Source organism: Lissotriton vulgaris, chromosome 7, assembly GCF_964263255.1.
Source record: "Lissotriton vulgaris chromosome 7, aLisVul1.2, whole genome shotgun sequence".
In the NCBI taxonomy this organism is placed as follows: domain Eukaryota; kingdom Metazoa; phylum Chordata; class Amphibia; order Caudata; family Salamandridae; genus Lissotriton; species Lissotriton vulgaris.
This window is the reverse complement of record NC_141695.1, coordinates 189,420,557-189,438,611: the sequence shown is the minus strand read 5'-3', so window position 1 is coordinate 189,438,611 and position 18,055 is coordinate 189,420,557. Positions and strand designations below refer to the sequence as shown.

General features: G+C 46.7%; 1 protein-coding gene across 2 annotated transcripts in view; it reads right to left on the bottom strand.

Moving 5' to 3' along the window:
• The window catches only part of IGLON5 (IgLON family member 5), a 976,255-nt gene extending 958,817 nt beyond the window's left edge, over positions 1 to 17,438 (bottom strand). The window contains exon 1 of one of the 2 annotated variants that reach the window (XM_086929916.1): positions 17,073 to 17,438. In XM_086929916.1, coding sequence (XP_086786042.1) covers positions 17,073 to 17,139 — 67 coding nt within the window. In that variant the 5' untranslated portion in view covers positions 17,140 to 17,438. The remainder of the gene's footprint in view (positions 1 to 17,072) is intronic. The other variant, XM_086929918.1, reaches the window with a different exon arrangement.
• Positions 17,439 to 18,055: the final 617 nt, after the last annotated feature.

Here is an 18,055-nt window from a genome sequence, read left to right as displayed (position 1 = left end):
AAGCGGCAGCATACAATGCATGCTGCATTCCAAGCTCTGACAATTGGGAGCAAACAATGCATGCTTCATTCCAAGCTCTGACAAGTGGCAGCATAACATCCATGCTGCATGGCAAGCTCTGTCAAGTGGCAGCATAACATGCATGCTGCATGGCAAGCTCTGACAAGCGGCAGCATACAATGCATGCTGCATGGTAAGCTCTGACAAGCGGCAGCGTGCAATGCATGCTGCATTCCAAGCTCTGACAAGTGGCAGCATACAATGCATGCTGCACCTCAAGCTCTGATAAGTGGCAGAATACAATGCATGCTGCACCTCAAGCTCTGATAAGCGGCAGCAAACAATGCATGCTGCACCTCAAGCTCTGATAAGTGGCAGAATACAATGCATGCTGCACCTCAAGCTCTGATAAGTGGCAGAATGCAATGCATGCTGCACATCAAGCTCTGACAAGCGGTAGCAAACAATGCATGCTGCATTCCAAGCTTTGACAAGTGGCAGCATACATTGCATGCTGCATGGCAAGCTCTGTCAAGTGGCAGCATAACATGCATGCTGCATGGCAAGCTCTGTCAAGTGGCAGCATAACATGCATGCTGCATGGCAAGCTCTGACAAGCGGCAGCATACAATGCAGCATGCATTCCAAGCTCTGACAAGTGGCAGCAAACAATGCATGCTTCATTCCAAGCTCTGACAAGTGGCAGCATAACATGCATGCTGCATGGCAAGCTCTGTCAAGTGGCAGCATAACATGCATGCTGCATGGCAAGCTCTGGCAAGTGGCAGCATAACCTGCATGCTGCATGGCAAGCTCTGACAAGCGGCAGCATGCAATGCATGCTGCATTCCAAGCTCTGACAAAAGGCAGCATACAATGCATGCTTCATGGCAAGCTGTGACAAGTGGCAGCACACAATGCATGCTGCATGGCAAGCTCTGACAAGTGGCAGCATACAGTGCCTGTTTCTTGGCATGGCCTGAGGAGAGACATCATACAATGTATGGTGCATGGCAAGTCGTGAATATTGATAGTATAAAAAACCCTTCTATGTGGCATTGTACAAAAAAGAACAAATCATTACCGCTGTTTTACTCTTTTTCTAGTAATGCTGTGAAATAATAATTACTACCCAAGGTAAGCTGGGAGGGCATTGTGTTTGCTTTCACGGAGCCCATCACAACCTGGCTATGCCAGTGCTCCAATGTCTGGTGCAGGAGCAAAGAATTGTGGGACATAATAAGCCATTTTAGAGGGTCACATTTAGTGGCTGTGATTAGTAATATGGTATGCATGCGAAACAAATGCAGACAAAATGAAATGCACAATATTTTAAAGAACCACAAGCTTAATATATGTCAAATGTGTCATATTTTGGACGTCAAATGAGTGATATAAAGAAGAGAGCCAGCAGTCCCCCAGACTGGCTACCAGCACAAACTCTTGTGGTTAAAGGTCACTGTATCCACCGTTGGCCCAAGGAACCCTAACATCCAGACGTGTGCTAGATCCAGTGAACACGCTGACATGGAGCGGGTGATACAATGAGACTTGTGGTGTTTTATTTTGGTGAAGCACACTGAAGAGAGGGCCCTACTTGGCATGACATGGTTCACAAGAGGTAGCCAAGCACCAGTTAAAGAGCGGTGAAAATTCACCACAAATTGTGTTGCAACTAAATGAGCTACAGAAGATGGTCTGGCACATGGATACAACTGAAAGAGCAAACATCTCCAGTAGGAATAAATGAGGACTCTGACTGCCAGCTCCCAGACTGAGATGCCTCTGTTCTGCAGGAGATGGCACATCTCGTCTGTTCCAGTGGGACCATAGACATCTGGTTGAGGCAGTAAAACAGGACCTCGTGCCCCACCAGTAGGGAGCTCCAGAGTTTTGAAAAACATATGGGGCAGTTTTCCTCTGAGCATCACTGTGGTAAATATGTGTTAAGGGAAGAAAAATGTATAATTCAGTTCTAATTTCAACTAACGTTACAATGGCACAATTCCTTCACATCTCAACTGTTCTCCACTCCAAATTATACCAGGCCGTCAAATTGTAGCATGATATTGTCTTTGGTATGCAATCTACAACTGACATACCTATATTATATGTTCAATTTACATAATGAATTCTGACCAATTTCATAATTCACTATAATTACTCCATTCTCGTTAAGCTTTGTGCGCCATTAAACTCAGGGGTATTGCTGTATAAAGGAATTAATGAAGCAGATTTCTAAACCGCGACAAAGAACCCACAGGGTATCTCGGTGTTTGAAACCCCCCAGCGGAAGAATGCACCTAGATGACAATATACAAAGTTACAATGGGGGTTTTTTCGGATACCCTGGAGACTAAGGAGCAGGTTGGCCATTGTGGTCAAGAGAGAGAGATCTTCTCACAGCTTTAGAGCTGTAATCATGAATTTTGAAATCATAGCAGATGAATCTTACAAATCTATCATGAAATATTAGTAATAGATAATGGGAAACTGTGTATCACAGCCTTGTGATATTTATTAGCGGCTGCTTCACTCTCAGGATTGCTCTTCCGCGTTTCACAGAGGATACCATATTGACATATTGTACATGATTAAGCCTATAACTTATTAATTCATAATATTTGCTGACCCATCTTCTGTATTTTCAAAATTTCATAGGCAAGTCAACATAATGGGAATAAATAGATTTTTTTGAAAAAAGACCGTTGTTTGGTTCATATCTGGTATTTTGCAAATCCCAAAAAATTGCAAATGTTCAATAAAACTATGACACTTCCTTTATCACAGCTTATCCCTGGTTGAAAGTCACAAAAGTGACCTAAACTGGTGCAAATTCTTGATAAACTATTTACTTTCCTCCGCAAACTTTTTTGTGTCGGAAAGTTCTAAATCTAAAGCAAATAGCGCTTTGCACAGGTCTGCATTATTTTGCATCACGAAGGCATTCAAGTAGTCTTACAGGGGCTTTCCCATGCAATACTAACCCCATAGTTTTGATGCAAAGCCCTATTTACTAACAATGATAGACATGGTTTGCGTCAAAAAATATGCCTTGTGGAGGCAGGTGCAAAGTATTTTCTCAAACATTTTCAAACTTTGCATGGATGCTGCACTACACAGCACAGAAAGTGGGAAATGTCTTAAAATATGTACAAATAGAATATTTTGTACTAGAAGGTTATGCCTCTAGCACAAAACTTAAGCAAGAAATAGCATACACCATTACACTATGACGCAAAGGTGTGCATGTAGCGCTAAGCAGCCAGAAAGTACGCTGGTGCTTGGGAATATGATGAGCAGATAGGCACTGTCCTGTTCTCTCCCTCTCACGCAACGCACCTCGGCGACTTTGGTTACTGCGCTGCGTGAAACTTTAGCAATGCTGCTCCATGGTTTGTGAGTTGTCATTTTAGAGTTCAGGAGAAGACCATGTTTAAGCTTCTGAGGAGGTTTTTATATGAAACAGTTGGATGCAGGGGAGGTTGTTAAATCAATTGTTGAGAATTGAGAACCCCACACCCCCATTTTCCCCCAAACTTGAATTACTCATACATATGGAACACATTTCTAACCTCTCAGGGATACCCAAAGGATTTTAGGAGTTCTCCAGGAAATCTATTGCATATGTAATCTATTCCACAGGTATATGCCTGGAATACAACTATGTCTCACATGTACTTTCTGTAGATTTAACAACAAGTGCAAATACTGAATACCTAACTGTGTTGCAAATGACGATTGAACATTGAAACTTTTTTTCTTCACAAGAGAACATTTTGTTCAATTGCGGGATTTCTTCCACCTGCACCTCCATTAGATAAGGGGTATTTGTTTTGCATTCCTACCTCTGCTCTGGCGTTTGACGGGAGCAAAACTACATGCTGTCTAGAAGGGGGACCTTCCTGCAAGTTGGCGTGCAAGTACTCACTGAATGGCACATTGTTTTGCAGACTGCCTGGCCTAGGAGTATCCTGATTTCCAACATTCCATTCTGGGGAAATATTTGCATTCATAATTGCATCTTACAAATTTGAATTCCATTGAGCTGGATTTAATGAGTTAGGATTAGGATCGTACACACAGAGAGGACTAATATTGCACGCCAACCTCAACTCACCTGCAAACAATGATTCGTGAATTTCATCCTTAAAATGCAAGACTGGGGTTTGAGATCCAGGTGTTAGTGGAATATTGCCAGTTTTGGATGTTCTGAGGTATTAAGTGAAGATTCTTATCTGAACATAAATCATAACTTGTTGTGGGTCACTGGGAGAGATCGCCTTAGATGCAATGGCTGCAATCACTTTGGGGTGATACCATGCAGCCTTGACACACATGTGGCATGTGCGATGAAAGTATCTGCATTGCATCCAAGGGGACCTTTTCTGGGAATCTGTAATGGAAAGAGGATTTCTGGATTTAGACTTTAGTTATCAAAAGAACACACAACTAGGAAAAATGTCCTTTTTCTGGCTACCAAACAGAATTCTGGCAGCATTATTGCTCTGGTGATCCTTTCTACAGTGGTTTCAATGAAAGGAGGATGGCAGAAGCGTACATTTGTTCACCCTGCTTCCACATTCACATAACTTTAAACAATAAAGGAGTGCCAATATAATTGGTGGAGTCAATCAACCTAGTGAGGTCCATCCTGGAACCCTATTGGTTTATTATGAGGACTCCCACCCACTGTGTTCTCACTTCAGTGGCATGTTTCATCACCGAGTTCTCACCACAGGCATTCGACATATCTGGCCAGGCTCAGCTTTCGAAGTACAAGGGAGCTCTCTGAGTGGCACCTTTTCTTTTCGGGAAGACCGAATCTAATTATTAAAATTGCTTTAGGTTGCCCCTAAGTAGTACTATGTGTTATTCTTTTATTACTCTGGGCCCCTCGACAAGATTAAAAGCAAGGTATTGATGCCTTTTAGAGCTTTTATTATGTGCTCTGCATCAGTTCAAGTCGACATGTTTCAGCCTTAGAGTGCCCTGATCGAGTCTCATTGGCATTCTTCAGGACCAAGAAAAAATCAGATCCCACTTGTAGTTGAATTAAACTGTTAAGTGCCTTCTTTTGTGCCAATTTTGCTTTCATATTCATACACAGATTTGTTTTTGGAGCCGGTGTTTTCCGGTGCTAAGCACCGGCACTTAATCATCAACACTAGGTCTTTTCATGTGCACCAGGTAAGGACACATTCATTTATGGTAGGCACGGGCAGATTGAATGATTTGTCGAGCTGGTGACGAGATACGAAGGAGGTTCTCCAGCTCCGAAGACAGCAGCTCTGGCCATTGCTCCACATCAACCCCCCACTTTCATGGTTAGTAGTTGATTCTGTTTTAGGCGGCGCTAACAGGAGACTGGTGCAAGCTGCCTCCTGAGGGGAGACCCAGCACAATTTTTTTGACAAATTACCCGCTGTTATACCACACAAACTCATTCAACCTTCTGAGGCATTTCTTCAGTCTGGTTCTTTTTAAGTATCAACTTTTTACCCCATAGGCAACGCAAGGGTGGCCAACCTTGTAGTCACACTTGCCTCAAAGTTCTTGAATGGCATTCTCACCTATTGTTCCCCCAGAGCCACAGGTAGGATCATTTCTGCATTGCCTAAAAATATTTATTTCTAACATGAAGGGAGTCCGGCTTTAAAAAGCACGTTAAACCCTTGGCTCTTTTCGAGTTAAGAAAGACAACACATATTCCTTGCTCCATATCCAAAATACTCCTCTTTAATATTAAAAAGTCAACAGTGGTTCATATTTTTTGCTCACAGTTTACCAGGCTTAGAATCAGCCTCAGACCTGGATTTCACCAAAGTGTGCTATTTTTTAAGGCCTTTAATCAATGCTTTGAATGCTTCCCGGCACTCCAGCCTTCCCACTCTTCAAAGCTCTACCATTAATGGCTACAAGACAGCAGTCTCATTTTTTCAGCAAGTTGTTTTCCAAGGGGAAAACACCTCTTACGAGGCAGTAGATAAACCATAATTTTTATTCCTGTATCCCAACTTCATTAAAAAAATTAATTATTTGAAAATCTTCCATTATGCCTGACATGTCGCCTAATGCATTGTTGTCTTTCTATAGTTTTAACCCATCTTGTATAGGAAGATATGTCTTAGAGCAGAGGTCTTATGCACGAAGTTGGTCGAGTGTTACATAAACATTCCGATTGCGTCCTGAGAATGAAAGGGTTCAGACAATCCTGCGCTTGCGATCCGCGGTCCAATCCTGCAGGTTCAGCACTTTACCAATTTTTTCAAAACATTTTTATTAAGTTAAAGTACTTCTCGAGAGTGCAGTGGAGCGCTGCACATTACTCGCACTGTAATAAAAAATCTATAAAACAGAGTGCACTTAAACATGGCAAAAGCTCCTTCCGGTACTGCAATGACAACATGTCAACACCTAGAGCAGATGTAATCGTTATTTTCAAGGCGACCATAGAGAAATGCATTGGAGTGGGGTCAAGGGGAAGAGAGGATGGGGTAAAACTCTCAGAGCCATTGGCAGACAGATAAGGTCTAATACAGACAAGGCAGAGCAGGGGACAGGCCCAGGGCAGAAATAAAGTATAGAATTATGTGGGTAACAATAGATGACGTCCTCTAATGAGGGAACCTGCAGGTTGAATTGCCCACCCTGAAATTAAGGGTCAAAGCTAAAGGCAAGAGTTCATAATGAGGTGAAAAGGCAATTACAATTGTTCAATGCCCTCCGGCTTTGGACAATAAGGCTAATACCAGCGTTGTACAGTAGGGAACATGCACTCACGTCATGTCATTCTACGTCATGACTTTCTATGTTGTCATTTAGAATGTAGAATGCAGGTTGAACATACAGAGCTGAACTGGTAGCGAGAGGTTGGGCTGTACCGCTCTTCACCAGTGGGCCTCAATAGATACTAGAAATAAATGTAATTTATTTCATTCACCTACTACAGTTGGCGACGAGGATGGGATGAATTGTCATTTGGAATGTAGAATGCAAGTTGGACATAAAGGAGCTGAACGGGCAGTGGGGGGTTGCGCTGTACCACTCTTCACGAGTGGGCCTTTGTAGATACAAGAAATACATTTAATTTCTTTACATTTATTTTGTATTTAATATATTTCCGACACTACAGGCACCCATCGCACTAACATAACCGCAAACAGGCACCCCAACAAGGCAACTTTCCCAACTGCTTCCTGCCATCCAAAGACTGAACCCACTATGAAGGACTCAGCAGCAGTTAAAGCCAGAATCTTCAATCTTGATCTGCTGAGGTAATCGCTGGGTTCCATAAATTATGGGGATTATGGATTTATGGCCAGAGCCTGATAGACTTAATGACCTAAAAGTATCTAAACAATGAGACAACACTGCAACATGAAATAGAGGAATGCTGAGGTGCTGAGGGTGAGGAATGTGGAAATTGTGTGAGCACACTGCTGGTGAGACCACACACAGAGTATTGTGTCCTGTTCTGGAGCCCTCACCTGAATCATTGTGTCCAGGTCTTGAGACCTTAGAGCTTGAGGACTCAACCCCATGTTTGTGGCCATTTCTGCGGGCCCCATCAGGAACACAGCAGACCTCTTTATCAGTTTGATCTAGAGTACTGAGGACTTCATCCCATCCAGTCACTAGTCAGATGGCTCAGTGAGCTGAATACTCATACCTGAAAATGTAGTGATCTGCATGTGAAAAATGATAAGCTGGGCACAGAGGACCCAGTCTTCTTTACTTTAGAGGTTGGTAAGCCGAGCGCTAATAAACCGGCTAAGAATAACATCTATTCCATATAGTGCTTATAGCTACTTTTATCTGGATTCCCTTGCCCAGTTTGCCTATGACACTAGAAATACTGGGTCGATTTAAAAACAAACCTGACTTATAAGCCTTGCAGGTTACGCTTACGTCCATTCTTAAATTACTCCTGTTGTAAGTACTTTAACTCCCTTCCCAAACAAGGATGTGCTTACAAATATTGGGGAATAACCATAAGGTTGCATCTGAGTGGATCTCTGCCAGCTTTGTGTGGGATTTCTCTAACCACTCTCTAGAGGCAGCCTTAAAAAACACAGGTAACGCATGTATGTTGCACATTCTTGCTCACTAATTTATACTAATGTTTTAAAGGAGGCAAACGTGATATAACATACAAACTCATAAGTTTTTCCGGTTTTCAAATGTATTTCAAAGATAAGTGTTGAAATAGTCTTTGTAAATCAGGCCAGTTGGGTCTACTGCAAGAGACCCCATCACCAGCAGTGATGGGTCTAGCAGAGAAGGCCTCGGCTGGAGCACCGTGCCCAATTCTGCATAGCCACTCGGGGTATTATGTCCAATACAGTAGGACTCATGATGTACATAATGCTCAGAGTTGGAGACCTTATCTGGAGCACTGTGCCAGGTTCTTCCTACCACTTGTTGTCCTGAGGTGAATGCCCCGCCCAGGGCACTTTGTACAGTGCACCAGGAATAATTAGGTGCACTGTGTTCAGTACTGATGCATCACTGCAAGGCCAGTGCCATATTCCAGGACCTTCATGAAGAGTACTAGGCCTAGCACTGAAGGTGTGGTCTGAAACAAAGTCCCCAGTTCTGCGCTGCACATCAGGGGTGGTATTACAGATACCGCACACATAGGGCCCGATTCTGATGTGGGTTGGAAAGCTTCCCGACCAAATCGGTTTGGAAATGGTTTCCAACTCTCTCGGATCGGGAGAGTCTGTGAACAAAGAAAGATTGGAATGTTGGAGCTCCAGGCTTATACAAGCCATTATAAGCCCAGAACACTCCATTGTTTTCAATGGAGCTCCCAACATTCCAATGTTCTAATATAGCCTTATAGCCCGCCGTAGAGGGCTATACCGGCTATTAAAGGCCCTCTCCAGCGTTAAAGGCCCCGAGCCGAAGGCGAGGGCCTTTAACAAGGGAGAGGGACTTTAATAGCGGTATAGCCCATCTACGAAGGGCTATAAGGCTATTAGAACATTCTGTCACTAGAGGACAGAATGTTCTAACAAAACAAACAAAGCCTTTTGGAAGCATGAGGGGATTGGAATCCCCTCAGGCTCCCTGAAGCCTTTGTTCACAGCCAGAGCTGTGAACAAAGAAACATTGGAATGTTGGAGCTCCAGGCTTATACCAGCCATTATAAGCCCAGAGCACTCCATTGTTTTCAATGGAGCTCCCAACATTCCAATGTTCTAATTATTATTACCTGGTCTAAAGCAAGCATCACACATAGAGAAAGGACGATGCCTTGAAGGATTGTTTTTGTGCAGGAAGCTGTCACTTCCTACTCAAAAACAATCCTGCTGGTAACCCAGGCTGCCTTGTACCATGGTGCAAGGGTGCCTGCATTGGTGCTAGTCAGCATACGGTGCACAAGCACAAGGAGGCAGCAGAAATTAACCATAGCTTTGTAAATGCGGCACATTTCTGATGTCTGCTTTCACACAACGCAGCACAGCAAGTTGTCTGGCTGCCCTGCATGAAATCTTAATGAATCAGCCCCTTAGTCTCAGGCTTATTTTGTGGAAAGCAGCTGTAAATTCACAGCACAAAAGAAGAACGTTCAACTGTGAACTTTGAGGAAGTATAGATGGATTTTGCGACTAACTTTGAACATAGTGTTTAGTTTTCTGATGGCTTTAAAAATAATATGCTCATTTTTATGCTCATTTTGACACAATTTCCTGCTCGCAGTAAGATTGCTTAGTTTTACAGCTCATGTCGAAAATAGCAGGTGTATTTTTCAGCTAATTTTGAGAAAGTGGATATATCTTGGCCGTGTTATCGAAGTGGGCCACTTTTCTTATCTTGGAAGAGACACATTCTCTCTGCTGACTGCAAAGCACTGTTACTCTTTGCCAGTAACAATCCATAGCATGCATCACCGAACTGCATTTGTATTTATCTATTTGCTTTTTGCATATAAAAATGAAACAGCAGGCTACACTTCGATTAGAAATGTTGGATATTAGGACAGACTTGTATTTGGTTACATTGGAGCAGGGGCGGCTTCTCTCCAACGCCGGAGGAGCGTCACCCCACTGCCTCAGTGCCAACAGGTGAAAAATGAAACAATATTCTCCCATCAGTTTATTTTTCACCTGCTGGCTGAGCCGGTGTGCGTAGGGAGGGGTTGGGCCAGGGCCCTGAGAGCGGTAGGAGGATTGGCTTGTGCACTTCTATGTGTGCGTTTGTGTTTGGCCTGCCTTCTCCGGCTGGCCAAACACACAAGCGCACTTAGGTATCTCCAACCCAGCTGAATTGAACAGCCTGGGGAGAACAGGCAGACTCCCTGTCCTGAGGGGAGCGGTAAAGCAACCCGCTCAGGCCTTAGGCGTTCATGGAAGGGTGTCCCAGTGGCTGGGCTCCACTAGTGTTGGGCTGGCCTTGGCATTCATGGATGAGTGTCCCAGTGGCTGGGTTCCTCTGGTGTTGGGCTGGCCTTGGCATTCATGGTTGAGTGTTCCAGTGGCTGGGTTCCTCTAGTGTTGGGCTGGCCTTGGCATTCATGGTTGAGTGTTCCAGTGGCTGGGTTCCTCTAGTGTTGGGCTGGCCTTGGCATTCATGGATGAGTGTCCCAGTGGCTGGGTTCCTCTAGTGTTGGGCTGGCCTTGGCATTCATGGTTGAGTGTCCCAGTGGCTGGGCTCCACTAGTGTTGGGCTGGCCTTGGCATTCATGGATGAGTGTCCCAGTGGCTGGGTTCCTCTAGTGTTGGGCTGGCCTTGGCATTCATGGTTGAGTGTCCCAGTGGCTGGGTTCCTCTGGTGTTGGGCTGGCCTTGGCATTCATGGTTGAGTGTCCCAGTGGCTGGGTTCCTCTAGTGTTGGGCTGGCCTTGGCATTCATGGTTGAGTGTCCCAGTGGCTGGGTTCCTCTAGTGTTGGGCTGGCCTTGGCATTCATGGTTGAGTGTCCCAGTGGCTGGGTTCCTCTGGTGTTGGGCTGGCCTTGGCATTCATGGTTGAGTGTCCCAGTGGCTGGGTTCCTCTAGTGTTGGGCTGGTCTTGGCATTCATGGTTGAGTGTCCCAGTGGCTGGGTTCCTCTAGTGTTGGGCTGGCCTTGGCATTCATGGTTGAGTGTCCCAGTGGCTGGGTTCCTCTAGTGTTGGGCTGGTCTTGGCATTCATGGTTGAGTGTCCCAGTGGCTGGGTTCCTCTAGTGTTGGGCTGGCCTTGGCATTCATGGTTGAGTGTCCCAGTGGCTGGGCTCCACTAGTACTGGGCTGGTCTTGGCATTCATGGTTGAGTGTCCCAGTGGCTGGGTCCGTCTTGTGTTGGGTTGGACTTGGCATTGAGTGTAGATGAATGCCAGTGTCTGGGTTCTTCCAGTGTTGGGCTGGCTTTGGCATTCAGTGGAAGAGTGTAACAGGGTAGCCACTGGTGTTGAGCTGGCCTTATCATTGAGTGGAGGAGTGTGCCAGTGGTTGGTGCCTCTAGTCTTGGGCCAGCCTTGGCATTCATTGGAAGAGTGTCCCAGTGGATGGGTTCAAGAAAGTAGACAGACTGGTATCTGTAGAGTGATCCAGGCAGCTTTAGTGCAGTTAGGAAGTGACATTGAGTACTGGTTTCTCTCGTCCTCTAAAACATGGCCGCCAGCCGCAGTAATGAACTTGACAGCCTGATGCCTGAAACCTGCCTCCTCCATGATAAGCCAAACCCACGAGTCAAAGGTCAAATTGGGTGTGATCCATGCCGGGCTTTTATGGGTAGCTACTGAATGTGTAAATAAGTTCTACTTAGATGTATTGTACTCAGATGCATCTTGTGTCTTATGAAAATAAGGCATGGACCCAACTCTTCTGGACACCAGTGAGCCACGCAACAATTACAAAAGTTTGCGACGGTAGAACAACTCCCCTCTCACCCTATCATTTGGATGCAGCACCACACTGTCTGTGCCACGATTGGGGCACATTTCTAACAACTCCTGCACAAGACATACACCCACACCTAGGCACTGCCCGCATACAGGTTCTGCCATATATCCCTAAAGAGCAAAATTACAAATTGCTCAGACATCCTCAGCCACACACCCCTTTCTCTTGCAAGACCTCACACAGGTGCTATGTCAAAGTCGCCTCAACATGATTGGCGCACATCAGTGGCCCTCACAAGTGGCAGCTTCTATGGCATCCATGTGACACTGGCACAAATGACACAAGCTATTTACACCATGCACCCGGCCCTTCCATGCTGGACTGGAAATGACAATAACACTGATTTGAGCTAATTATCCATCAGTTCTCAAGTTTAACCGGTTGTGTGCGCACGTCGGCCAACGGCTGTCGCGATCAGTACCTCGATAGTGCTGCACACGTCCGTTGCCCGACGCGGCCCCGCCCACTCAATAGAACTCCACACCGCGGCGGAATATGCACCGCGGTTAAAGAGTTAAAGTGAGGCAGAGTGCAATGCAACATGGTCTCACCTGTTGGAGTCTTAAAGTCATTCACTGCTCTCAGCAGTGACTAAACCCCACTTGGAACAGTGTATCTTCCGGGTCCAAGCAACTGGTGGATTGAAAAAGTGATGGTTTATGTGGCATGATTGTTCTAGTGCCCATGCTATGACTCGGTCTATATTTCATAATGGTACGCTCTCTAAAAGCATCATTGTTTGTACAATGTTTAAATAAGTAAGAAGAGGTTTAAGACAGCAAAAACAGAGCCGGGAGTACTCCACTGGCAACGTTTTGTTCCTAGGTAGAGGAAAGCAGCTTCAACTTATATTCACCTACAGTAATTGAATTTAAAAAGCACTGTAACTCCTAAACTTCTTGGTACTAAGGCGATAAATATAATGTTAGAAATATTGTGCATACTTAATATTATGGGGAAAACATTGAAGCCTAAAATATTGGAAAGGTAGATGCTTAAAAGTATAGATTTACTAATTTTAACTCCACATCTGTGCACCGTGTACACACACACACACACACACACACATGCATACATATATATATATATATTTTTTAAATTATTTTTTTTTTGCACTGAAAAAGCCAAAGGTTAAAGTGATATTATAGTTAGGTATGGTATTAAGATCTTAGCTTACATTAAACATTTTATTTTAAAACCTCACTAATAAAAATAAAGGTTAAAATGACCATAGTGGTGTTGAAGTGACATAAAAAACAGCATTTAAAAAACTAAAAAAGCCACTGGTATTCACCAGTTATATTTTACTGCGCTACCTATAACTTGTGTCACCGGTTTGCTCTACTTATGATCTCACAAATTTTATCACTCATGACATGTTAAATGGCATTACTGATGACATCACTGATGACATCTCAAATGTCAAAACTGATGACATCATCCAGTCTTTGTGACAGTGTTCTATAGGGCTCGTGGAATTGAAGTCATTCAACACAGTCCACATGTGGCCAATTTTCTTCCCCAGTGACGTGATAATGAACATAACCTTTGATCGTACGGTGGACATATAGCATATATGTCAAGTCATTCCCATTTGGTTGATGTCACGCTTTTTTTACTGGCATTCACCGTCCTAACAAACAAAATGCCTTCATAGATATTTATTGGAGTAACCTCCTTTTTAAACCTTGAACACACTTCAAAAAAGTGTCCATACTCTATTTGCCGTAACAGGATTACCCTCGAACAGGCTTCACATTACCCACAATTTTAAGTCAGGAAGTCAACAGGTATGTGCTTGCCACTGATAACACGCCTACTCCAGGCCCTGTGGACAACCCTCCGTAGTATGGACAATACACTGCACACACTCTTGAGATGTGCACAATGGGCTAAAACCTTACAGCCATGCTTACAACACTAGTGTGAGATAAACGACATCGAAGTACCACACCGTACATTGGAATTTTTTTAACAATCTGCAATACCGCTAAGTCTTCAGCGAAGTTCTGGAAATAAACATCCAGACCTTAGAAGTGTCCTTCGTCTATAGCACTGTATTACGACCCTTTAGCACAGGCACCTACCCAGATATCCGTGGGTGGATAATCTATTGTCAATAGAAACTTTGGCCTTATTGACAGATTTTGTGCAACAGGCTTTGGCCTCGAGTCACAATCTACCTTGAAGTGTGTCTGTGCAATCCATGTCAGGTGCACTCAGCCTCCACTTTGATAAACGTGGAGTACTACTTGCACCCCAAACTTTATTGATTTGTAAGCATTTCACCATATAACTTTCAACATGCAGAACCACATTTGCCTTCTGGGTTTACGCTCGTCCCACGTGTTCACTCAGTAACCATATGCTGTATACCACTATGTGGTTATCAGTGATGTCACCGATCATGTCCCCAATTATGTCATTCGAAATGTCATCAGTGATAGCATCAATTATGCCTTTTAAAATGTCATGAGAATGTAATATGTGAGGTCAAAAGCAGTGCTTGGTGTTGGTGCAAGTTATTGTTAGTTTAGTAGATTATAACTTGTGAATTTGAGTGTTTTGGGGTATTAAAGATTAGTTGTAATCGTATTTAAGCATCTAAATGTAATGTCACTTTCACCCTTGCTTTTATAAGCATTTCTTTTAAATATAACTAAGAACGTATTTCCACGTCTAACTGTAACGTCACTTCAATCTTTGTTTTTTTCAGGGAATTTCTTTTTTTTTCTTTTTTAAATCATAGTCAACCACCGCCCCCACTGTACGCTGCCTTCACTCGTGGGCCGCAGGGGGTTAGCCACAGGGCCTTGGCAAAAGCAAAGGTGGGCGCCCAACATCCTTTAGGCTCCCAGCCCCCCACTGTGCGCATGAATGCTCAGTGGGATGGGGGTCTTGGCTTGCACAATCCCCTTCCCCACCTGACCCCCCCCCCCTCCGCCCCCCCTCTTCTCCCCCGGTCTACCAGCCCATATTTTCAGTCCCTTTATTTATTTATGGATTCCTGTCGTATCCGCCCCCAAACGTCACCCCAAAGATCCACGGTGCGGTGCAAGCTTCCTTGTAGAGGCTTGCAGACCCCTGCAGGGCCCTGGGGTGAAGCTTGAGCAGCGGTTCCTGCGGGAGTACGGGGGAGATACGGGCGACATCCATGTTTCTTCTTCAATTTTCCCCTCTGAGGCAGTTCCCCGCGCAGCCCACAAGTAGCCCGGATGCCAGGTTCATATGCATGAAGTCAAGTGAGATAACATATATTTACATATCCTCACCGTGTCGATATTTTGGTCGGTGACATTTTTCTCAAATTTTTACAGTAAGGCAGCATTATTGAGACGATTCTTGGGTGGAATACCTAAAGGGACGTGTGCAGAACATGTCTTGCCGTGGGAGCTCTGTTGTGGTCGTTGAGCGGCCTCTGTGTGAGGCCACAGCCCCCAGAAGCCCGAACAGACCGCTTCTGTGGGGGAGATCACGGCGCCCGCAGCAACGCTGCTGGACTTGCACGGCTGCACAGGCGTGGTGCAGAAACACAGGAAGTGCCTCGTGCATCGCGGAAGTGCTCTGGGGCTGCATCCCACAACCTCAGTGCAGTTTCTGGACTTCAGACATGTAAAAACACACTTCTAAGAGCGTTCCAAGCATCTGCGAAAACACCCCAAATATGTTGCATGCCGCCAGCAGAAGAAGGGAGGCTGACAATGTGTCTCGAATACGGTCCAAGGGAAATCCCAGCTGGTTGTTGACATACAGATGTGTCGAGTTTCCCAGTCCCTTGCAGATGCAGTGAAACACATGACAAACAGCGTGCACATGGAAATAATGAAACATTTACAACATGTGAGAGCGCAGAGGTGTGCCAGCCGACACTGGTGCCACCCGCGCCCCATAGGCCGCTCCCTCAGGGGGCAGAAGTGATGTGCGTTTCATGCCCACGCGCACAGCACTTGCACCCTTCAAAGCGCTAGATTAGACAGGCGCGTGCCTTGCAGGGATGAAACCTGTAATGCAACCAGCATGCACGCAGAGCTGACATTGTCCGTCCTGTCCCATCGGCCATGTCAGCCCCCGAGGTCTCCGCTTGCACACACTACCTTAAACCCCAACAGCCGGGCTGGACTTTGGCGCAATGTAGCCTGGGGGGCTCGCCCACCTGCTGCTGGCGAATCTGCGCCAGCCGCAGAAGACAACCCTTGGCGGGGGTGGCAACGCAGTGTGAGTTAACCCTTGGCGGGGGTGGCAACGCAGTGTGAGTTGTGTGATAAACGTAGAGCGCCTTGAGTATATCAGCCTTGTAAAATAACGCGCCATAATAGCCACTGTCCCCATGTGAGAATTCTATAAACAGCCCCCCACACAGCAGTTCCTGGCCCCCGCAAGCTTCATCCTCCGTCCCTCACCCTGCTGCCCCTTGACACCGAGAAGAGGGTGGGGGCATCAGAGGGCGGGGCACGGGCCCCACCCGTGCTGCTCACTGACTGTGCGCTTTCATGGATGAGAGGCGAGCAGCCCGTCACACGGCGCTAGGTCCCTGCTCCATCAATGCTTTAAATCCCCCCTCATCCCCCTCCGTCCGCGGACAGCAAGAGATGCTCTACCGTGGATGGCGTCTGGGTGACCTCCTTTTAATTCAGCTCCCCTCCCAGCACCCTCCCCCCACGCGTCCAATGTTCCCTTGCATCCATGCCACGGCAGTAATGCCCCCAAGTCGTGCCCCGTGGCCGCCGCGAGGAAACCTCCGAGGCTCGCGCCAGTGCTCCTTGCGACGGATGATGGTGACGATAACATCCCCCAACATTGTACACCCCCCCCCCCCCCCGCGCCCCCACCCGCCACACTCAACATCCCTAAGCATGTTATGTTATGTAAGCTTTGCAACGCGCCAGCACAGCATTAAGATATCTCGGGGCGAAAGGGGGAGGGTATAGTGCATGGATGGAAGCATTTGTTTAAGTGCTGTGTACGCACAACTCCCCCCCCCCCCCCCCCAAACACACACCCCTCGAAGGCCACCGGACAGGACATGAAGCGGGGGTTCTCAGTGCCTCTGAAAGACCAGCAGGGCTGGGGAGAGTCAGTCCATGTCAAACACAGCCCGGGCTAGGCTGTCAGAGTCAGCTGGAAGCCCCCCTCCCCGTCCCATCCATCTGGGACCGCGCGGCTGGCGCAGATGGAAGTGGTACCTTGGAGGAGCAGGGCCAGCGTGATGCTGGCTGCGGCACTCCAGCGCCGAGGCACGGACACGTCCATCTCTCCTTCGGCTGCGCGGACACGGCGAATAACAACAGCAGAGGATGGGGGGGCGCTGGGAACGCTGCTTCCACCGCTGGCAATCCTTAGGTCTCTCCACACGATAGTCCCTTGTTTTTTTCCTTCCACTCTTCCTTCAAGAACATGCGCTGCCGCCTCTAGCGCCAGAGGATAGATGCAGCCAGACCACAGACGCGCAGAGGCGGCGCAGAGTGGCTGGTGGTGGGGGGCTGGGGGGATCTGGCGGAGGCAGCGCAGTGTGCTGGGGCGATTCTCCCATTCACTTCAGCGCCTGCTGCAAAACATGAGGGCAGGGTTTGACGGACGCGGCGCAAGCGGCTGAGTGACAGGGGGCGTCGCGCAGGGTGCGTGCGCGGGACCAACTGGGACTGGAGCGGATCATGCGCCAGGCGGAGCCTGGCATGCAGATGCCGCGTGGCAAGCTGGGGGGGCCAGCGGAGGCTCCACGCAAAGGGGTGGGGGGGGGTCGTTCGAGGGTGGGGGCAGGGTGAGTTTGCATGCAGCTTTGATTTACGAGGAGGCCCTTGTTACTGCAGCAGCCCTCTAGATGGCTGTAATGGAGAGGGGAGAACACACCCCCACTTCTCCACTTTGCACCGGCTCCCCTAGGTGAGTGGGAAGCCAGCCAATGTGTGAGAGGAGGCGGGTTTAGACATGGGGCACTTTTATCAGGACACGGAGACAGACTTTTCTCAAAAGGCCTTTAGAGATGATTTCTGAATGGACCCTGTCAGTCACCGATCGTGGTGAGTGCTCAGCCAATGAACGGCTGCTCCCCCGAGTCCTACTCCGACATCCCTCCCTTCCACCTAAGCATCCTTCTGCGCCACATCTTGCAGAGGGGACACCGCATCACAGTTGGAAATCCTCCCTAAGCGCGCAGAACTTTGTGAAC